General features: G+C 37.7%; 1 protein-coding gene across 1 annotated transcript; it reads left to right on the top strand.

Annotated features, from left to right (window-relative positions):
- The first annotated feature begins 709 nt into the window (after positions 1–709).
- LOC122023936 (annexin D3-like) lies at positions 710–20,890 on the top strand. Its single transcript, XM_042582379.1, has 6 exons — positions 710–984; positions 1,075–1,220; positions 18,451–18,678; positions 18,908–19,120; positions 20,367–20,456; positions 20,525–20,890. The coding sequence occupies exons 1-6, from the start codon at positions 777–779 to the stop codon at positions 20,729–20,731; spliced, it is 1,092 nt and encodes a 363-aa protein (XP_042438313.1). The 5' UTR covers positions 710–776; the 3' UTR covers positions 20,732–20,890.
- Positions 20,891–24,721: the final 3,831 nt, after the last annotated feature.

Consider the following 24,721-nt stretch of genomic DNA (forward strand, 5'->3'; position numbering starts at 1 on the left):
TTTCTCTCTCCTCACTCTCTCATCATGCTTTTTCTCCTATCACATTTTTTTTTTTTTCTCATTACACTTTCTTTATCATGTTTTTTTTTATCATAATTTCTCTCTTCTCAATCTCTTCTATCACACTTTCTCTTTTCTCATTTTCATTCGTTACACATTCTCTTTTTTCATTCTCTCCCATCTCATTTTTTCTATTATATTTTCTCTCTCCTCGTTTTCTCTCATTATGCTATATTCTATCACACTCTTTTTTCTTGTGTTCTCTCATCACATTTTTTTTCTCTTTATTCTTTCCCATCATATTTTCTCTCTCATCATTTCCTTATCATATTTTTCTCTCACATTCATTTTTTTTTACATCTAAGTTTTCTCTCTTATTAGAGAAAAAAATTTAATTTATTCTGATAAAAAATATTTAACTAATTAAATATTATTTTTAAGAATTATATCCATATTTATATCCATTCTTATTTGATAAAATTATGATTTTTATTTTCATTTCAATTTCTAGGTGAGAATGGAACAGTGTGTTAAGAACATACTAAATTAAAAAATAGGCTATATTATTAAGAATAAAAATTAAAATTTCAAAAAAGAAATTTAAAAGTAACGAATCGATTAGCAATACATAACAGTGAAGAAATAACACGGAGTGAAAACATTAATTGTCAATAAATTTAAAAGCTCTCATTTTGTAAATTCGGGAGTTAATCTGCATTTATTGATGACTCCGGGCATATAGAGTGAGAGAGAGAGAGAGGAGAGAGAGCGGATTGATGCCTGAGAGCTGCGGCTGCGGTTGCTGCGTGCTCGAGTACGCTCCATCGTTGCATCTTTTCCTCGACAGATTCAATCCCTTTCTCCATTTGTTCAATCTAGCAGGCGCCCAGCGACTTGGTGGAGAAGAAATGTCCACCATCACTGTTCCTGCTTCTTCCCCTTCCCCTGATGAGGACGCCAACAAGCTAAGAAGAGCCTTCCAAGGTACCAAAACGTTTCTTGCTCTTCTACTGCTAAAATGGACTGAGATTTGTGTGTTCATATGCATCTTTAATATATGCCTTCAAACAATAGGATGGGGGACGGACGAGAAGACGATTATTGAGGTATTAAGTCATCGCAACGCCGCACAGCGATTGGCGATAGCTGAGGCTTACGCTCGCCTTTATGGGGAGTCACTACTCGAGCGCCTCCATTCCGAACTCTCTGGAGACTTCAGGGTAACTGGTTCTACTCTTCCAACATGTAGTTGTTTTGCTTGTTGATAGCATGAAATTAGGTTCATGTCTGATCTAGCGTCATCTACTCATACGGAGTCTCTCTTTTTGAGTAATTCTTACATAAAAGAAAATTGATTTCTTTGAAGAGACTTAATTTTGATCCTGATTTTTCTTTGTACTTTGTGTGCTAACGTCTCTCTGTTCCTCTTTTCGTATTCTTTAGTTTTTTTTTCTCTTGACTATTAGTTTACTTGCGTTCAAGAATGTCCTTGTAGATTAAACCTTCTAGTTTTCTCTCTCTCTCTCTTAAATTTTATTTTCTATTTTTAAAATTTTTATAGGATGTCGAACAACTGAACTTAGACCGAGAGGAAGCAGGAATGAAACAACTAGGATTTAGAACGCAAGGATTCAGAGAATGCATTCTTTCACTATTTTTGTCTTCTTCCTATAAATTATTGAACGGGTGCTTTTACATACAAATATCTGTAGAGCAAATCGATACTTTATCAAGTAGCATTTTCCCTCATTGAGATTTTCCAGCATTCTGATCATGCCACAGCATTTTAAACTCCTGAATCCTTCACAACAGATGGAAAGTGGAACCTTTGTTGCCTCCGATTACTTTAATCCGTACTATTTCTTATGAAGTTTGTGCATTTATTGTTGGAAAGAAATAATTTGTAAGCTTTGTTATAATACTATCTCTTTTTCAGACAGTGCAATTGAATTTAAGAGTTCTAGAGTACATCTCTTTGGCAAGAAAAACCTGGAAGGATGGGAAGTGGAAGGATAATAACTGAAGGAAAGTTTCCTCTAGCCAATTGGAAGGAAAAGTAGGAGGCAATGAAAAATAAATGGATTCATGAACCTCCTTTTTCTCATTACTAATCTGCCAAAAAGTGTGTAAAATTTTTGAAGGAATACCTGCTAATTAATTATGTCACTTTGGAAACTTATCCTCCCCTTCATTTGTCCTTTGTAGTAAAAAATGAAAAAAAGAAACTAGTACTTACCCAACTCCTCCATCATTCCAGTTGTCCATCCACCCTAGGGCCTAATAAAAAGTGTCAAGGAAGTTATGAATTGAAAGGAAATCTTTATTGAAGGTCATGATGTGGACAGATGTGTCAATCATCTTTCTTTTACTATCAATTTCAGTGTCGTCTACTCAAGCTTGACATTGATTGTACTAGTGCGCTACATATCCTTGTACTTGTAAAGAATAATTATTTGGGTAGCATTATTTTAGCTTGCCTCCCCATCCTTCACGCCTTGCCTTCTGGAGCTTCCATTAGCCTTGTCATCATTGTTGGATCTTCACTGCCAAGAGCCACGCTCCGGTACTTCATCATTTGTCAAGTCACACTTGGACTTGCATTATCAAGACTACATACTTGGACTTACACCACCAACACTCACCCTTGGACTTTCCTCCTTTGCCAAGATCATCCTTGGACTTTCCTTGTTGTACCTATATCCTGCACACTCACAATGCATATCAAATACAACAATAAACCTAACTTAAACTTTTGCCCAAACATCAAAACCTAGGGTACCCAGATTGCTCCAACAAATTCACCATCCTCAAATTTGTCTAGAAAATCTGAAGCCATCATAAGAAACAAGAACCACATTGGAATCACATTACAACCTACTAAATCTGTCTAGAAACCATAGCTAACTTGAGGAATTAAGAACAACATCGAATCAACTTCCAATCAACCAAATCTGCCTAGAAATTCGAAAACACCATGGGGAAGCATGAACCACATTGGAATCGCATTAAAACCTATGGAACCTATCCCAGAAATCCACAGCTAACTCAAAGAACCAGGTAAGGGCATTAACATTAAAAAAACCAAAACACATTCTACCTGAATTTGGCCACAGAAATGCGAAGCTAGCATGATTAAACAACTCATCAGTTCCCCAAATCAAATTTGAAATACCAAGCCAACAAGACTTAAGCAAGCACACACCAGATTCATCAGTAGAAAAAATCACAGAATCAAATCCGAAATACCCATCCAATATGATTAAACATGCACACATTGGAATCATCGCAGGAAAATCACAACAGGAAATCACAGCAAGAAATCCCAGAATCCGGTGGGAAGCAAGGTATGATCCAAAAGACTTTTCCTCCCCAAGATTGTCCTCCTTCATCTCACCCAAGGTCCTCAATCAAGCCATCAAAAGAAGCATTTGAATCCGCACAACCTCACATAGAATCGTTCACTCCATTCGAATACACCTCCCCTCCTACCCCACAACTTCATGCTTACAAAAAAAAAAAAAAAAACTGATGAATAATGCTTGCCTTTCATTCAGATTGGAGGAGCAAGCCCGACTTCGGAACGGATCGAGCTTCAATCCCACCGACACTGTCGAAAGTTCTCGTCCAAGGGGGACTTGCGTCTGCCGTTGAGATCCCTTTCTCCAAGAAATCGAATCCCCCCCCCCCCCCCACCCCCCCCCCCCCCCCCCCCTTGCCTTAGGGCAGAACCCCCTTTTTCTCCCCTTATATTTGGGCTCCAGTTCTGATAGTAAGCCCAAAACCCATCAACTGTCCCATAAGACTAGGAGCATGTATCCAAATTAGGGTTCTTCCATGCTTTTAGAGTCCTCAATTTCTTTAAAACTTATGCCCTACCTTTAGCCTTTAAATAGCATTTACATGAAACATATATTACTTAACCCTATTTGTGGGCTAGTCCTAGTTTTCCCTTAGTCACCCCAATTACATTCTCATCCGAACATTGAGCTGACATTTATTTATTTATTTTTTAAAAAAATAAATTCCTAATTTTAACATTCGAAGCTCAAAAATTCCATATTAACAATTTAAACCCTCGCAAGACCTCACAACTCTCCCCTCCTTAAAAGAATTTCGTCCTCGAAATCTGACTTACCAAATAGTTCGGGGTAAGGTTGCGCATGTCTAACTCAGTCTCCCAAGTAGCTTTCTCCATAAGTTGATTTCCCCGTAGAGCTTTTATTATTTTGATCTCTCTGTTCCTTAACTTTCGGACTTAGCCTGTCCAGGATTTGAACTGGCTTTTCTTCATAAGACAGATTGGGCGTCCACTGAATGGGCTCATGGCAAATCACATGAGAAGGATTAGGAATGTACTTCCTAAGCATGAAAACGTGGAACACGTTATGAACTCTTGATAAGTTTGGTGGTAAGGTAACTCGATATGCTCGAGTTCCAATAAGGTCCAGAATCTCAAAAGGTCCAATATACCTTGGACTAGGTTTTCCCTTCTTTCTGAATCTTAACACTCCTTTCATCGTTGACATCTTGAGGAAAACATGGTCTCCCACTTCAAACTCCAAGTCTCTTTGTCGTTGGTCAACATAACTCTTTTGGCGATTTTGTGCTGCCTGCATGCTATCTCGAATCGTAGCCACTAGACCCACCGTGTGAGTCACGATGTCTGCCCAAAACCGCCCACTCCCCTACATCACCCCAATGTAGTGCGGTTCGACACCTCCCATATAATGCTTCATACAGAGCCATATCTATAGTAGCTTGATAGTTGTTGTTGTAGGCAAACTCCACCAGGGGCAATCTTGGCTCCCAACTTCCCTGGAAATCAATCACACATGCTCGAAGGATATCCTCAAGAATCTAAATAACTCGTTCAGATTGACTGGGTGGAAAGTGGTACTAAAAGTGAACTTCGTACCTAACCCACGATGCAAACTTTCCCATAATCCGAAAGTGAATTTTGGATCTCTGTCAAACAATTCGAGCTGGAATTCCATGCAATCGGAGATCGTCTCTGATATATAATTCTATATACCGTGTCATGGTGAAGGTTGTCCTTACTGGTAGGAAGTGGGTTGACTTCGTCAGTCTGTCCACAATAACCTAAATGACATTCGATCTCCTTGGAGTGGTTGGTAAGCCTACTACAAAATCTGTAGTGATATCTTCCCACTTCCACAGGGTTTATAAGAAGTGACGTTAATAGTCCCTTCTGATGTTCTGCCTTCATCTGCTGGCAAGTAAGGCACTCTTGAACTAGCTTGAGTATGTCTCTCTTCATTCCCGACCACCAATACAATAACTACAAATCCTTATACATCTTCGTGCTCCCGGAGTGAATAGAGTGGGTGGTATGTGCCTCAATCATAATGTCTTCTCTAAGTGAGTTGACTTTGGCACCCAAGTTCGACCCTTATTTTGCACAATTCCATCAACGATCGTGTATAAGGTACGACTCTTAGCCTCATCTCTGCGTTTTCATTCGACCAACTGCTGATGAGATGCTTAACCCACCCGAATTTGGTCGAGTAGATTTGGTGTAACTGTCAGTGTTGCCAAGATGGATTGTGCATTCGGTCGTAACACTTCTAGACTCATCCGCTGAAACTCTGATATCAACTAGTGTTGGGTTGTCAACTGCTACAACATCGCGAACTTACGGCTCAGAGTGTCTGGCACTACATTCGCCTTACTCGGATGGTAGTTAATGTCGCAATCATACTCCACCAATTCCAGCCATCACCTCTGTCTTATATTCAGTTCCTTCTGCGTGAAGAAATATTTTAAGCTTTTGTGGTAAGATCTCGCAACATTCGCCATAAAGATAATGCCTCCAAATTTTTAATGCAAAGACAGCTGCCACTAATTCTAGGTTATGCGTAGGATAGTTTTGCTCATGTACCTTCAACTGACGAGAAGCATAGGCGATTGCTTTATCATTCTGCATTAGCACAGCTCCTAAACTATTCTTGGATGCATTCGTGTACACTACAAATCGCCGAGTACCACTCGGAATTGCAAGCACCGACGCCATCATTAATTATTTTTTCAACTCTTCAAAACTCTTCCCACATCGGCCAGTCCATCGAAACTTTACCCCTTTCTTGGTTAAAGATGTCAGGGGCAAGACAATTCATGAAAAGTTCTGGATGAACCTTCGGTAATGACTTGCCAGCCATAGGAAGTGTCAAATTTTAGTAGCATTCCTTAGAGTAGTCGAGTTCTGAATTGCTTCTACTTTGGTGGGATCCACCTCTATACCTTTTCTCGAAATGATGTGTCTTAAGAATACAATCTGCTCTAACTAGAAGTCACATTTACTGAATTTCGCATACAGGCGTCTATCCTTCAGAATCTGCAGAACCGTAGTTAACTGTTGTCAATGCTCTTTCTGGCTATTTGAGTGGATTAATATATCATCAATGAAGACAATGACAAATTGGTCCAGGTATAGCTGAAAAATCCAGTTCATCAAGTCCATAAACGCTGTTGGAGCATTGGTTAGCCCAAATGACATAACTAGGAACTTGTAGTGGCCATAACGAGTTCTAAATGTAGTTTAATAGACGTCATTGTCTTTCACCTTTAGCTAATGATAACCCGTCCTCAAATCAAGGAAGGGGGTATTTATTCTTCACTTATAATCCGATTCAGCTCTCGGTAGTCAATGCACGGTGCATTTTCCCATTCTTTTTATGAACAAACAACACCGGTGCTCCCCATGGTGACACACTTGGTCTGATAAAACCCTTGTCCAGTAGCTCTTGCAGTTGCTCTTTTAACTCCTTCATTGTTGTACGTGCCAACTTGTATGGTTCTTTAGACATTAGAGTAGTTCTCGACATTACTTCGATCCAAACTCCGCCTCTCTGATTGGTTGTAGCCTCAAAATGACATCCGAAAACACCTCAGGAAAGTCCCGTGCCACTTCTACTTCATCCAGACTCGGTCTGTCTCTGAATGGACAAAGATGTTTGCCAGAAAACCCTCACACCCTTTACTCATTATACATTGGGCTTTACATGCTGTAATGATATAAGGTAGATTTGGTTTTGGTGCTGCATCAAACACAAAGGACGCATTGTTGGGCAGTTTCAACTTGACAGTTCGCCATTTGCAATCGATGATAGCTTCGTACTGAGTTAACCAATCCATTCCTAAGATCACATCAAAGTCAGTCATGTTTAGGACAAAAAATTTAGCGTATATAGTATGACCCTACATTAGCATCCTACAATTCTTTACCATACTATTGCTGCACAATTCTTCCCTCGTAGGTAAGGAAACACTATATCCCATAACCATTCTATCAGGTGTAATGCCCAGCTTTGTGACATATGCCACAGATATAAAAGAATGGGTAACTCCAAAATCTATTAGTGCATGAGCAGGCAAGTCAATAATAAAGATCATACCTGTGATGATGGCAGAATCCAGATCCACCTGCTCCTGAGTCATAGTGAACACTCTTCCCTTAGTTGGTTCCTTGTTCTGTACGCAATCTTTAACATAGTGTCCTGACTTCTTACACAATAAACAAATATTTGAGCCTATCAGACACTGGCCAAGATGAGATTTTCCACACTTAGGACATGGGACCCTATTGTCGGCCTTGGGGGTAGTGCCGATAGCTGCTCATGTCCCTTGAGGTCGTTGCGGTTGCTGAGTCTGATTCTATTACTGCTTCCCTTGAATCGGAGTAGGGAAAGTCCTCTTGCTACTCGGCCCTTGCTGTTCTCTTCCTTGATAGCAAGCTCTCTTATTCTGTGCTTCTCTTATAATCTAATTTCTCTCTCTCTCAGACATCAATGCTTGATCAACTGCCTCCCTGAAGGTGGTAACTCGGCTCAATCTAATGCCATGTTGGATCACGACACTCAACCCTTCAATGGAATGTTTCAACTCCTCTTGTGGATGTTCCGCAATCAAGGACACAGAGTAACGCCCTCTCTTAGATTTCTTGACATAATCCGCCACAATTATGCTTCCCTAACGAAACTCTAGGAATTCTCTTGCTAATTTGGCTCTATTATCAGTCGTGAAATGCTTCCCATAGAATACTTCTTTAAAACCAGCCCAAGTCAGAGTAGCCAGGTTCATGGCAACACGGGCACCCTCCCACCAAATATGAGCATTGTCGCGTAACATGAATATCACACACCTTACTTTGTCTATATCGACGAGCTGCATAAAGTCATAGATTATCTCCAACGATCGTATCCACCCTTCAGCAACTATCGGATCAGTGGTACCTTTAAATTTTGTCGGTCCTAAATATCTGAACTGTCTGGACGCTGGGTTAGCAGTAGGGCGGCCAAGTGTAGACTCATTTTCCCTAACTCGCAGCAGTTGTTGAATTTGTTCCCTATGAATTCGACTCTATTCTTGCAAGAGTGCTATGAGTCCAACCAAAAACTGATTGCTCTATCCACCAACATCACCATAGTTTCTTTTGGCATCCATAATTCTATATATCCAAAATACCTATATCACTAACTTGCGTGTAAGCATAAACATAGTTGAATTTATAACTATCACTTAAAAAAAAAAATCTTACAGACTTGAAGGCGGAAGTATCTGAGTCCTTGACGAGATTGCATGCACACACTATCCTTTAGAACGGCAGACTCTGATACCAACTGAAACAACTCGGACTCCTTACTCATGACCAGAACATACAATACCCACATAGCACAGGTAGATGACTTCATTATATTCCATAAAAAAAAACAGAAAACTCATGTTGGTGCAATAAATTGGATAAACCTTTTTCCTTGACTATTTAGTAAAGTCATGATTTGACTTATTTTTTTTGTGGATATTTTATATGTAATGGATTTACCAAGACCAACACATGATATTCTTGTAGCATTTCTTCTTCTATTAGGGGGTATGGGAGTTGTATTACTTACCAATCCTATTTACCTTAATCGCAAGGAGGGGGATGCCGAAGGCGAGGCTAGTGACTGGAGTGAAGTCATAATAAGGTAGCCGTACTGGAAGGTGCGGCTAGATCACCTCCTCCCTCTCACGTGTGTCTCGATTCAACAATTCAGATTCAAGGAAAAATTTGCATAACCTATAGATCTCAACACTTAACATTTGTCCCTCGAAGGAAGTTCATGAATTTTCTACCAAGCTTTAGCCAAAGACTAATCCCAATCTCAATTATTACATGACGAACACTGTGCCATGCTTCTATCTCCTCAGCTACCCTACCTCCGCATCTCCTATCATATCCTTGGTGACGTCTTCCTCACCTGCATCATCTACATAGTGAGTCTACCGACCTGGCAAGCATATTCGAATAGTGGGGACATGAAACGAATAATAAAGCAAAGAAACATGGGACATGACCTTATTTACGCATGGAGGAAAACATATACATAACCTTGTAGGAGATGATTAGGATACAAATGTGGTAACTATCTTTAGAGCATATTCATTTGATCCATGATCATAAACTTTAGAGATATCTCTTAGGAGAACTTATAATCATATAGCCGAAGCCAACATTCATTGCATCATCATTCATGTTTAAAAGACCCTCCCTGGAGCTCATCCCGGGGCATCAATCATGTACTATCACCACACTTGCATGTATCCATCTAGTTATCCATATAAGAACATGACTCAATCATATCATTCCTCGCAAGTAAACATGCATAGTTCCTATACTATCTTTCATAAAAAAAAACTACTTTAAACTTCAAGCAGTGCTTATACAATCTAAGTATCTTGAGAAAATAAGGGAAGAACAACTACTTAAATTATGCCAATTCCTATTCTACCAAATCTGTCCCAAAGATTCAAGCTAGCACGAAGAAGCGAGCACAACATCCAAATTGATCCATCACCTACCAAATCTGTCCAGTAAATAAAATCCAAAGCTATCACAAGAAGCAAGAACACATCAAAAACAATCCACCATCTTCAAATCTGTCCAGAAAATCCGACGTTGTCACAAGAAGTAAGAACACATCAAAAACAATTCACCATCCTCAAATCTGTCCAGAAAATCCGAAGCCATCTTAAGAAACAAGAACCTCATTAATCACATTATAACCTACTAAATATGTCTAGAAACCACAGCTGACTTGAGGAATCAAGAACAACATCGAATCAACTCCCAATCAACCAAATCTGTCCAGAAATTTGAAAGCACCATTGGGAAGCATGAACCACATTGGAATCACATTAAAACCTACGGAACCTATCCCAGAAATCCACAACTAACTCAAAGAACTAGGTAAGGGCATTAACATTAAAAAAACCAAAACACATTCTACCAGAATTTAGCCACCGAAATGCGAAGCTAGCATGATTAAACAACTCTTTGGTGAAATCAGCAGGAATTCCCTAAATCAAATTTGAAATACCAAACCAACAAGACTTAAGCAAGCACACACCGGATTCATCAGCAGAAAAAAATCACAGAATCAAATCCGAAATATCCATCCAACATGATTAAGCATTCACACATTGGAATTATCGCAGGAAAATCACAACAGTGAATCACAACAAGAATCTGGTGGGAAGCAAGGTATGATCCAAAAGACTTTTCCTCCCTAAGATTTTCCTCCTTCTCACCCAAGGTCCTCAGTCAAGCCATCAAACGAAGCATCTGAATCCGCACAACCTCGCAAAGAATCGCTCACTCCATTCGAAGAAACCTCCCCTCCTACCCCATAGCTTCATGCTTAAAAAAAGAACAGATGAATAATGCTTGCCTTTCGTTCAGATTGGAGGAGCAAGCCTGGCTTAGGAACGGATCGAGAGCCTTCAATCCCATCGGCGCTGTCGGAAGCTCTCGTCCAAGGGGGATTTGCATTTGCCGTTGGAAGCCCTTGCTCTACAAAAACCAAAACACATTCTACCAGAATTTGGCCACAGAAATGCGAAGCTAGCATGATTAATTAAATAACTCTTTGGTGAAATCAGCAGGAATTCCCTAAATCAAATTTGAAATACCAAGCCAACAAGACTTAAGCAAGCACACACCGGATTCATCAGCAGAAAAAAAATCACAGAATCAAATCCGAAATATCCATCCAACATGATTAAGCATTCACACATTGGAATTATCGCAGGAAAATCACAACAGCGAATCACAACAAGAATCCGGTGGGAAGCAAGGTATGATCCAAAAGACTTTTCCTCCCTAAGATTTTCCTCCATGTCACCCAAGGTCCTCAATCAAGCCATCAAACGAAGCATCTGAATCCGCACAACCTCGCAAAGAATCGCTCACTCCATTCGAAGAAACCTCCCCTCCTACCCCATAGCTTCATGCTTAAAAAAAGAACAGATGAATAATGCTTGCCTTTCGTTCAGATTGGAGGAGCAAGCCTGGCTTAGGAACGGATCGAGAGCCTTGCGCTGTCGGAAGCTCTCGTCCAAGGGGGATTTGCATATGCCGTTGGAAGCCCTTGCTCTACAAAATCCCCTATTTGGGCTTCAATTCTAATAGTAAGCCCAAAACCCATCAACTGGCTCATAAGACTAGGATCATGTATCCAAATTAGGGTTCTTTCATGCTTTTAGAGTGTTGGGTTCTTCGGGCCGCGAAAACCGCTTTTTCGCGTCGCGGAAACCCCGAAGGACCCAAAGCCGTAGATCCGTGCAAAGATTCGTATACAAAATTCGAAAAACTATTTCTTGTACGAGTTCAAAAACCGATCTACTACTACGATCTACGAGAAAATGTGTTTACCCTTGTAGCGTGCCTTTCGCAATCCCGCAAGGTCCAAAATCGTCGGATCTCAAGATTGTCAACGTAGACAATCCTCTTTCGGTATCCACACGAACAAGGAGGGTTCTCTAACTCTCAAGGATGGAAGAGAGAGCACCACAAGTGTGCTAGCACTCTCTAGATGCTCTCGGATGGGATTGGAAAGAAGAGAAAACAAGAAGAATCTCACCACTCCTCTAGTAGTCTTCTCCTTTGTGACCTTCACACTCTCTTATTGTCTTGGACTTAACTCACACCTCTCCTCCCAATGAAGTGCACGGCAACAATCAGCCATGGAGAGAGGAAGCAAGAAGGAAGATGATACAATAAAACCACATCAATACACACAAATGAAAAAACTCCACACCATTAAGTGTGGCCGGCCACATAACTCCTCTCATTAATGTGGCCGGCCACATTAAAGAAAGGAGAGTGTAACCTCCAATGAGGTGGCACACCGCATGAGGTGGAGGTGATGTGGCAACTATGTGTCATGCCATGTAGGATGAGTCAACCTACATGATGTGGCAATGCATCAAGTCAAACTTGACCCAATCTCTTCCTTGTTGAGTTAAATCCAAGCTTTGATTCAAGTCAATTTTAATTTAATGAATCTCAATTCATTAATATAAATTGACTCAATGAATCAAATGTAAATTAGACTCATTCAACAATTGAATCTAATTGAATCTAACTCAATAAGTCTAATTCGAATCCAATCTTTGGTTCATCATATGAACCTAATCCTATTGGTTCATCATATGAACCTAATCTCCATCCACATGTTCTTTGTGTGTGACCCAATAGGTTCTTGTAACGTTGGCAATGTTTCTAAACTCTTTTAGAAACATAAGCAATGAGCGGCATCTAGCAATACATCATTGCTACCCAAGTTACAAGAAATGTTGAGATCCAACATCACCTTGTGACTACTAATTGTGACTCCTCACAATATGTGACATTGTCCTTCTATCCTAGACATCTAGATTGATCAATGTGAGGCATAGACCGTGTCATCCTCTAATCAATCTAAATCTTGAACTCCAAGTAGACGCACTCGATCAAATGAGCTCAACATCTAATGTTGACTCATTTGGGCATGGCCATGCACTTAGTGGTCTCACTCTATCAAGAATAGCGATGTCGCTCCCGTCATATGGGAGGAATAGATCCCATCTACATCACTCACATCCCTCTGCATAATTCGTTATATACCCAGTAATCGCCTTTATAGTCCACCCAGTTACGGGTGACGTTTGACGAAACCAAAGTACATAACTCCTTATGTAGGGATCCATGGTGACTTCAGGTCTAAGGACTAATAGTCATACTAATAGCCACATGAGAAAGTATATGACACTCATATAACGATCCATGATACTTTCTCATGGCGGGTCATTCAGTATACATTCTCCAATATATACCCATGTGTCAACTTGATATCTCCATATCCATGACTTGTGAGATCAAGTCATCGAGTTGACCTACATGTTAGTCTTATTGCATTAACATCGTCCTTGAATGTTAATACTCGACTAGGAATGATTAAGAGTAGTGTTCCCTATATCATCTCACTATCGATTCAACCAATCGATTGATATAGGTAAGAACGCTCTACTCAAGGACGTTACTATACTTAGTTTATTTGGCACTAAAACAAGTAAGCATAATAACCAAACTATTGCCTTTATTAATATAAGAATATGATATACATGAGTCCATACAATCATCAAATGATTGGCTCTAGGGCTCTGACTAACATAGAGTCCCTAATTTCTTTAAAACTTATGCCTTACCTTCAGCCTTTAAATAGCATTTACATGAAACATATATTACTTAACCTTGTTTGTGGGCTAAGTTTTCTCTTAGTCACCCAATTACACTCTCACCGGAACATCAAGCTGACATTTAATTTCTTTTTTTTTTTAAAAAATAAAATAAATAAATTCCTAATTTTAACGTTCGAAGCCCAGAAATTTCATATTAACAATTTCAACCCCCGCGAGACCTCACATGACCTGTCAGGACTTCTTCCCAAACTGCTAACCTACTTAGACTTTTTATTTACTTCAAACATATAGTTAACCTTGACTTGCTTTGGACACTTTTATTAACTTGGTCAACTCATGTTGCTCGTTAAACATCAAAACTCTGGAGGCTAATTGCACCAACATACCTGACCTTCTAAGTCCGCCTCGTATTTAGTCTACCTGACTTATCAGGAAGTTCACTCCTCCAAGACTCTCTTTACTTAGAGTTCACTCCTTTAGGGTTACTTAGACTTCACGTCTTTTAGGTTTTCTCTTGCTTAAAGTTCACTCTTCCAAGACTTCTCTCTACCTAGAGTCACTTCTCTATAGTTTTTCTCTTTCCAATCATCTTGCCCCCCTTGGACGCTTGGATTTTATGCCTTGTCTAACATCTGATCTCCCTTACCTGCCACAACTTTTACCACTATTGTCAAGCATCGCATTTGATCACTCTTGACTCACTTGGACTTTTACCAATTTCCAAGCATTTGATCACTGCTGGTCTTCTTGAACCAACTCTATGTCAACCTTACACCCTCAAATATATTGATCAAATATATTTATCATCTATCAAAACCCTAGAGCTTGATTGCACCAAGAGCATATAGGATAGCCAAATACAACATAGGGATCCCCAATTAGACTCCGCCCCTTGCTTTTTAGTTTCAAATTTGAAGACAATCTAGTGATTGCCATGAGTTTGGAATTTGCATGGCGCTCTCTACCCATTGACAATGTCTCAGAGGGCTTTCCATCTCGGAAATTTCCTCAAGAACTGGCCCACAACACAAGGACATTCATCTCCTTTCGCTTGTGCTTCAAGTGCTTTTTGAAATCCTTCCAAGGCGGTGACAATTTTTGAATGACTGTGGCAACTTGAAACGTTTCACTCAATACCATGTCCTCATCATACATCTAATGCAAGATTACTTGAAGCTCTTGAATTTGACTAATAACAGTTTTAGAGTCCACCATTTTGTATTCCAAGAATAGCCAACAACAAACATCTTGGCTCTTACATCCTCAGTTTTGTATTTTCAATCAAGAGACTTTCAAAATTCCTTAGCCATCTTTAATGTGCTATATACATTGTATACCGAGTCTGCAAAGCTATCAGAATGTAGTTCCAAAGTAATAACTCAAAGTGTTTCCATGTGTTCACAACATTGACAGCTTGGACATCAGTTTCACCTTCAGCCAGTTTAGGAGTTTCCTCCATCAAAAACCCAACTAGATTCAACATGATGAGATAAAAGAGCATCTTCTATTGCGACCATTTGAAATTTAACCCTCTGAAGTTCTCTAATTTCTCTCCATGGGTTTATCCCCATGATTAATTGGAATTTCCATATCCAAGGCAGAAGGGACTTGCATAGGTTGAGTAGTCTGGTTTTCAAAACTTTTAGTTGCCATCTCTGAACAAAATTCAATGTATATATTAAGATTGTTTAAACAACATTGAAATATAGTTCGTCAAGCGCTGACTTTCTGGATGTCGGCAAGGGCAGCTTTTTCTTGGATGAACCGAGGCTTATGATAGTCTCCTTGAGACAGATTTATCCCTTCTATGGTAGCTTAGAAGTTTGAATAATTATCAATGGCTAAACCACCTATAACACTCAATAAAAAATTGCTATTTTAATTTGTTATCATGGAAGGTGGAGGAGGAACAAGAAAAGAAGGATTGCTTACTTGCTGGAAAAGGAGATTGAGGAAGTGAATTTATATCCATGGCTCTCCAATCACTTGGTTGGACATTAATTATCAAAGTCTCATCAACTCACCATTAACACATCTGTTAAGGAAGCGGATCGTTAACTTGCCATTAACACGTCAATTAAGGCAACAGATGAAAAGGTTAATTCAAAAATTAGCAAAACGTGGTACTGTCCAATAGTACTCACATGATCTGAAAGGTGTGATTCAATATAAACTAAACCACTTGCCTTAATTTTTGAATTGTGAGACTTTTCAACCTTTCCATTAGAGTCATTTGCATTCACATTTCCATTAAGTCTAGCATCACTTAGCAGACTTGTAGCTTCTTTAGCTTTATTCCTTATGTAAAATATATATCCTCTTTCAAAAAGATTAGTTTACTCAAGATTTGTAATCAAACTAGGGTGGTTAGTCTAGACTTCAAACTTTTTCTTACAAGATGATTATCATAATCAAATGATTTGCAGTTTGAATTGTCTGATTTGATTAGATTCAGAGGTAACTTGTGCATCTGAATCAGAATTGACTAAGCAAACCCATGAGTAAATATTAGATAACACACTAAGGGATAAAAAGTTCATTGATGTTTTGTGTTTGATGAAGCATCCTCTTTGACCTATCGCCCATTAGCTTCCTATCCTCACAGCTTGTCGATAACATCTTCATCCTTAGTGGATGACTTCCTCAGCGACGTCTTCCTCGGGCGAGCTTGAGGTGGTTGAATGTCTTAGATCATCGACTCCGACCTTCATTGTAGACTACTCTGCTTTTCCAGATTCTAGCTCAAGCAACAGACATCCCTCAGCAGTTGGCTGCCTTCCTCGTATGTCTTCAACAACTGACTGCATGTCCACATGCCAGGGACCTGCCCTTAACTAGATCCCTTTGCTAGATCAGCAACCCACCATGCATCCTCATTCCAGCATCCATATTTTATCATAGTCTTCACTCCAATATCCAAGTTCCACTGCATGTACTTAGCATAACCAGAATACTAGAAAATCCAGTTTCCAACTTCCAGATTACTACCAGAATACCAGAATATTCAGATTTCATTACCATTAGACAGGCAGCAAGTTATTGTTGTGTTCATTGTTCAGATAAAATCTAGATTGAAAACTTAATTCATCCTTTCCACATTGATTCATCCAACTCTATTTTGTTTCTTTAGATAGTGGAAAATTGAAAAAAAAATTTGGAGATATTTTGGATTTGAGAAAATTAATCTAACAGTATGCATTTAATCTTTGGTAGTTTAGTAACTCTCACTTGTTATTAGGCTTGACTTATTTTCATGAATGATTATGTTGCTTCCAAGTTTGAGTACTTCATTTTCATACTTTCATTTTTTATAAAACATTGTGTGTGGTTGTGGCACTATGCTAATCATATTATAATGTTAAGTAGTATAGTTTTACAAGTTTTAGATAGGTATGTTTTTTGACTTATTTATATGTTTAATATGATCCTTATGATTCACGATTTGATACAATTCACAATTCTAAGATCACTGAACTATTCATGATTCATCATTAGCTTGCTACTTCTGATCATAATTATTAATTAGCAATTTTTGGAATTTCCAAACATTCCTCTCTCTTAAGTAATTATGATACACATCAGATGTCCAGGGTGTGTTAGCTTCTACATTATATTTACATTGTTATGAAGATTCCCTAACCCCCTATAGTTGACAATTCTATAGGTAGGGTACATGGTCCCTTTTATCCTACAGTCATAAGATAGAGATCATGTTGCAGGGTGAAGGCTGACTGTACCCAAATTCCCAATTGCTCTGCAATGGTTGACCCCTTCTGTACTATGCTTAAATAGTATGATTGCTTGCATGTTTGGGGCACATGAGCTGGGCAATATGTAATGAGGTTGAGGGTATAGGAAGAAGTTATCAATTGAGCAGGTTGTGGACAATTCTTTCAGGGTTGAACTATGCCATAGACTTCAAATATCTATGCAGGTTTTGTAGCTTTGTGAGATTGGATTAGGGGAGAATCTCATGAGAACTCTCTATAAATGGCCAAAGGGATAGATAAAATTCTCCATTTAGTACATTGGTAAGGTGGAATCCACCTTAGTGCATATTTAGTTTTGGTTTGTTTGACCTTTGCCCCCATGACAATATGGTGTTGAAAGATTCAATTATTTTTGATATATGTATTTTTCATTAATCTTACAATTTGAATTTCATCAAACTTCAACATCTTGACAAATCTCAAACAGTTTTGATTTGAGATAATACGCTTTATAGCCTTTCATCATTGAGGTAGTCAAGATTATTCATGCCTGATTCATCATCAAGTTTGCTTTGTACGTGCTACATCCTTTATCTAATTCAAATTTATATCTTGGTTTTGCGACTTATGCTTTGATTGAACATCTTTTCAAAATGTAAGCAACACCACTAGAATTTATTTGGAAGACTTTATTTTGTTGTTTAGTGTGCATCTTTGGTATCTTGAATATGTTAATGCTCCTTTCAGTCACCCGCTATCTGGTCCCGCCTATCTTGGTCTCATCTGCAGTATGTTACAAATGATAATTTAAAAAAGCAATTGTTCTGAAATTCATAACATTAAAAAAAAACTGTTTAATTTCTTGAACTATCATTTGAAGGGTTGACTAGACTTAATAATTGATGATTTTTAACAAACAATTTGATACCACTTGTACTTCCAATGCTTAAACAAGAATCTAAATCATTCATTTTTTGTGCCATGGTTATCAACAGTAGCAATTATTTGAGAGGTATTGAATCGAGACTTCGACACCAAATTCTCATTCTGGCAATCACTAATAATAGGACTTATTTCTTAACTACTTTATTTAATGGATGGAAGTTTCTCATGGCTTGAAAAAATATTTGGTGAACTTAAGAATATTCTAAAATCAGATAAAAAGAATTCGTGAACCATATATACAAACAAATTATCTTTTTATTTATTTTATTTTCTACAGAAAGCAGTGATGCTATGGACGATGGACCCTGCAGAAAGGGATGCCAAATTGACAAATGGGGCACTTAAAAGAACAGGGGACAGCCATCTTTGGGTGATCATAGAGGTTGCATGTGCTTCATCACCTGACCATCTGATTGCTGTGAGGAAGGCATATTGCTCTCTTTATTCTTCCTCCATCGAGGAAGAAGTTGCTCACAGGTTCTCCACGGTAGAACCTCTCAGCAAGGTACTATTTGATCTTATCCAAGGAAGTTCTTGAAAACATCATCAATGATAGTATGTATAATTTGACATCTCTGATCTGGGCGGGCTGTATCATCATAGAAGTTAAGCAATATTGTAGTACATTGGGTTCATTGGCGACATGAGATTCATGCAATTTATCTCGACTAATTAGGACTAGTGGCTTGTGATTGTTTGTATTTCTGACTGGGCAAATATTTTTGTTTCTGCAGTTGTTGGTGTGTCTGCTTACATCTTATAGGTATCCTGGTGATCATGTCGACAGCGAGTTGGCTAAGCATGAAGCAGCTCAGCTCTCTGATGCAGTCAAAAGTAATCAAGTAGGCAATGATGACGTTATTCGCATACTTAGCACAAGAAACAAGTCACAACTTGTGGAAACATTCAAGCACTATATTGAGAATTATGGGAAACACATTGTTGAGGTACTAATCAAACACAGAATAACTTAGTTCTCTTTATATGATTTTTTATCACATCAATAAGACCATTCGTAGTTAATGATTTGAATTCTCTGTATATTTGTCAATATAGTTTGATGCTTTCTTCATTCTCTCTGTCATTGTGCTCCATGGTCCATGCAACATTAGTGAAGCAGAAAAACCTCTAATTTAGGAGAATCCCCCTCTTGAGAATTTTGATTAAAATATACAGACATACCAGGCAGAATGCAATGTTGAAGTCTTTCTTTAATCATAAAATTGAACATTTTGGGGTTCAGATGGTCATTTAACTAAGTTGGTAAAGTGGTTGAAGCAGAATAATAGGTTATGGTAAGAATGCATAGACTTGGTCCTTAGAAATGATCCCTTCAGTTATGGATTTTTCAATATATTTTTCATCTTAAAATTGCACCTGTGTTGCAAACGATACAATTAGTAGTCTAGTTTAATCTGAACAGATAGAATTTATGTAAATACATTATGAAAATTTTACCAAATTGTTTCTAACACAGTTTCAATTAATCAACTGTAGGTGTGATCAGTCTCAAATTGTTTAGAAATCCTTGTCATTTTGAAATGATTTGGATGTAATATTCTGAGTTCTATTTGGAAGAAATATTTTTAGTTCTATTTAAGATATACTTGATTTTGAGGAGATAGATGCTTTTTTATTTTTGTTCTTAGATATTCTCAATTATTAATTGTTAAAATTATTTTGTTCATTTTTCAAGATTAATGGTATTTCTATTTCCTAGATGAGCTTGTGCTCCATTTTGTGCCAAATTTCCAAGAGCAACCAGATTTGCTTGTCCATTAAAAAAAAACCATTATGAACTTGTAGATACCTTAAGTACAGAAACGAAAATTTCTTGTGTCTGAAAAATCTGACTGCAAGTGGTTTTGTAAAATAACTAGCACCCTTATTCCTTGTAATCAAGGATATTTTTTATAAAAAAAAATAATTATCATGGTGTCTGGTGTTTTTTGGTCAATCTTAATTATTAACCGTGTTTTTTGGTATATCGCCCTTGTCATTTTGCAATGATTATAAAAAGAAAGCTTGAGTTAAAAGAAACAACCTCTTGCAATGTAAGATAAGACTATGTATAATAGATCCAATGTGGTCCGCCCTTTTTTCAGAACCCCATTATAGTGGGAGCTTCATTTTTTTAAAGCTGCTCCTTTTTTTGTTTGATACAATTAATTGTTTCTGGTGTTTGTGATACAGGACATTGAAGTCATTGATAAAAGTCAGTTCGCAAGAGTGCTGAAAACTGCTATCTGGTGTCTTGCATCCCCAGAGAAACACTTTGCTCGGGTAAACCTAATTACACTCAATAGGAGCACTTCAAAGTGTTGATGCTAAACTATGTGCATTCTGTGCAGGTTGTGAGAACATCAGTTGTCGGGCTTGGAACTGATGAAGATTCTCTTACGAGAGCTATCGTTTCACGAGCAGAAATTGATTTGAGGAAGATCAAAGAGGAGTATAAGATCCAATATAAAACCACCTTAAAATCTGATGTAATTGATGATACCTCGGGGGATTACATGAGGTTCTTACTTGCCTTGGTTGGCTCTGAAGACATATGAGAAAGAAAAAAAAAAGATTTGTTTCAGAGAAATGTGAAGTTTGATGTACATACATGCTTAGTTAATAAATAAGGTGTGAATCATTGGTTTGCTTATAGACAACGTTGTGAGAAACTTTTTAGACATTTGGAATAAAAGTTAATTGTGTATTGAACTTCAGTGCTTATTGAGCTATTCTCAGTTTTTTAGGTGCCAATCACCACAGTAATTGTTGAATATTCTTGGGCTAACTAGAATATAAAATTTCCTTATTATGATATTTTCTCACAATCGTCCGCTGTTTTCTCATTTGTGCACAATGTCTAACACTTATTGTCAAATACAATTCAATGTTTACAACATTGACTGGCCTAAGTTTAGGACTGATTGAATGGATCTGAGAAGTATGGTTCGGATGGACATATAGATTGGATGAGTCAAGGGAATTGTGAGTTTATCCTCGGACCAAGTTAAAGGGAATTGTGTGAGTTTATCTTTGGAGCAAGTCAGAGGAATGTAGGGTGGGTAGTAAAGGCCAAATGGACCAACGGGCTTGACCCGATCATCAAGTTATTGAATGAGCCAAACTAAGCTAAAACTATTTTATGTCAAACTTAAAATTATTGCATTGTCATATCATTTTATGTAACCAAATAAAAAAATTGAATTCTTCCGCTTAACATTAATATAAATAATGCACTCAAATTGTCTCATGCATTTGTAAAGGTGAAAAGTCTCTTCACCCAAACTCAACCACCTCCCGTGCATGTAGTCGTCCAACTAGTTGGTCCCTGGAATTTTGGTGGAGCACTTAGATATTTCAATAGTTAATAAGATATCTAATGTTTTAGATAAATAATCATGAGCACTTTTCAATTTACATGGTGAATAAAATGTGGGGTCGGATCATTATATTAAAATTAGTCGGATAGTAAGATTTTGATAGTTGATATATATAAAAAGATCATCCAACTAGTTGTGTTGTGATACGTTGGACAAAAAATTTAAGTTAAATTTGTATATTTTCATGTGTAGGACTATGGGGTGTAAGTAATGTAAAGTCAAAATTCTCAAGCAAGTTAAGTCGGTTAATAGTTGATCCACTTATATGAAATGTCAAGTTAATCGCAGAGGTAACGGTAAATTCTCTACTTAAAGTAGAATACTTTTTTATTGGCTTTAAGCGGCAAAGAATCTAGTCAAGTAAAGTGAATTTCAGTAGGACTAAAGCTTTGGTTGAGTCGATTGAACCATTGACACACTATGAATAATTTTCAAATTCTGGTTGACTGACTTGGGATTTCACTCTACTAAATCTGTTCGAAAACTAGCCATTAGATAGGTTGTGCAATAGATCCAAGAGTTTCATCCATACAAAGAAAATGTTTGTTTTATTACGTCGGATATAATTATTTCTATTAGATAGATTTATTTATAAGTTACATATGTGAATACGATCCGAACCCTTTAAAGTGATCTAACTTATGTTTAATAGGTTTCGGATAATTGGATGTGGGTTGAATATATAGAACTCTTTAGTCCGATTCGTTATCATCTATGGGCTGATAACAGATTAGTTGCCTATATAAGGGGAGGTCCTCAAGGGTTTAGGGAATAATCTTGACCTAGTTTCTTATTCCCCATTGACAATAAATTTTTCGGCGCCGTTATCTCCTAAGCCCCTTGGAAGATACTCCTCGTTTGCTTCCGCTTCTTCTTCCATAGGGATCAAGACGACGATGCTAAAGACAAGGACATGGTGTTAGTATTAGCCTTAAGAGCGAATTATAAGATGATTAGATTTATTGGGTTATTGGGTTAAGGATTAATCCAATATAATAATCCAACCCATTAAGAGGAAAACAAAGAGATGAGTTATTGAGTTAATGGTTAATCCAATATAATAATCAAACTCATTAAGAGGAAAATAAAGAGACATTTAATCCAAATTAGACTCATTGAGTTAGACTCAATTAGATCTAATTATTGGATTGAGTCTAATTCGAATTAGATTCATGAAGTCAATTTGGATTGATGTTCATGGAACCAATTTGAATTGATATGGTTCAATGAGTTAGACTCATTGGGTGATGTTTCAATGAGTTAGACTCATTGGGTGAACTTGAATTTAACAAGGGAAAAGGAAATGTCAATTTTAACTTGACCAAAAGACTCTTCATGAAAGATACTAAGAGTCAATTCATGAAGAAGATCAAGAGCAAAAAGGGAGATCAAGAGCCAAATGGACTTTTGGTATTCCATGGGAGTACAAAAGGAGGAATTTTGGCCATTGATGGAGAGATTTTTCATTGTCTTCCTCCTCTTCTTCCTCATGGCTGAACCATTCTTCTTGCTTGCACAAGAAGATGGTTCTTCTCCGAAGCCGTGTTTGTGTGACGAATTGAATGTGTTCGTGTGGATACCATAGAGGCGCGACCACTTGATCACGCTAAGATCTGCATCTAAAGAAAAATTACTGTCGGGATTGCGAAGGGCATGCAAAAAAGGTATAACTATCAGGAAACTTAGTATAGATGCTTGTTTATTCTTCCCTTCGCATGGATCCTCTTGATAAGGAACTAGATGTTTTTCGCTGCACTTTCACGTGTTTAGCGCCCTAGTTCCTTACAATGGTATCAGAGACACTTGCGAAGGGATATACTAAATTGTAGAATTTTTATATGTGTGATATAGAAATTTGCATGATAGATTTGCTATGTTTTCATGATTATGAGTTTTTGTCTCTGTTGGGAATGAAACAGTAAGTATATGGACAAACTAGAGGATATAACATCTTCATATATGTTATGAACGAGTGCTATAACCTATTTCGTTTGATAGATATATACTTGTAAGGTTTCGACCCAAGAGAAGTTGTGAGCAACAAGGTGGTCTCGGCCAAAATGTTGTGAATAACATGGGTTCATAATTTGTTGTTGAAATCATAGTAAATTTATATCATAAGGATATTTTGAATATAAATGACATGGTGCATGGTTATGACTCTTTAACCCTAATGTGATTGTGTGTGATGTTGTAATTTATAATACGGTCTGCGTGTCGTGCCTTTATCTTTCTCATTCTTATTGTAATTTGACTACACTCAAATGTAACTCGAGTTTCTTTAGATTTTGTAATGTACAAATTAGAAATGAGTTAGTCTACTGGACGACGGGTGAAAAGGAAGGAAGGACAACAACACATGACAACCAAGGAAGCGCTTGGAGAAGCTACTTTGACCTAGGTTGACTTATCACTCCTCTCATTGGCTTGAGAAGATCGTAGTTTATGGGGGTTATAACCATGTCACGTTTTATTTATGCATATATGTGATGTGTGCTTTGATTGTATTCGATACATGTTTAGTTTAAACATAATTATGTCCTTTTAATATATGCCTACCAAAGTTTAATACTCATTTCTAGCTCGATCAATTGTAGTCAGGTTTTGCTAAAGAAAAGTGACTTGATTTATCTTGCTAGAGTGTGACAGGACAATTGTGATGCCCGGCTATTAAACTTTTAGTGCGACTTAACTAAGTTGTCTCACTTGGATTGAGAGCTTAGAGGCATAACCCATAAGATGGAATTCAAATTATACTAATCTTAGGCGATTAGCCGAATCTAACTCAAGATGAGCGGTAATATGGATTTCATAAGATGGGCAAATGAACAAATAGTATTGTTTATCTAGCTATACAAGAGTTGCATTTGATGCAATTGGTATATGATGTCTACCTACATTATACGAGTCTTGGGTGATTAGCCAAAGCTAACTCAAGATGAGATATAATATGGATCTTGCCCACATAAATGTCATTACATTTGGATTTGGAGCTAGTAGTGTGGGTAAAACCACAACCATGACTTGCTCCTACCAAGCTTTACAATTCAATGGGAGAATTATTTAATTAAAGGCCTAATTAAATGATTGATATATGATACTTCTTTCTGCATTATGTTGTTGTAGATTATCATGTCATCAAATACGTTGAACATTCTCTTCTGTGAT

This window comes from Zingiber officinale, chromosome 9B, assembly GCF_018446385.1.
Source record: "Zingiber officinale cultivar Zhangliang chromosome 9B, Zo_v1.1, whole genome shotgun sequence".
Classification (NCBI taxonomy): domain Eukaryota; kingdom Viridiplantae; phylum Streptophyta; class Magnoliopsida; order Zingiberales; family Zingiberaceae; genus Zingiber; species Zingiber officinale.

Coding starts and splice junctions, on each gene's coding strand:
- LOC122023936 (XM_042582379.1), top strand. CDS start 777: ATGCCTGAGAGCTGCGGCTGCGGTTGCTGCGTGCTCGAGTACGCTCCA. Junction 18,679..18,907: donor CGGTAGAACCTCTCAGCAAG/GTACTATTTGAT, acceptor TTGTTTCTGCAG/TTGTTGGTGTGTCTGCTTAC. Junction 19,121..20,366: donor ATGGGAAACACATTGTTGAG/GTACTAATCAAA, acceptor TTTGTGATACAG/GACATTGAAGTCATTGATAA.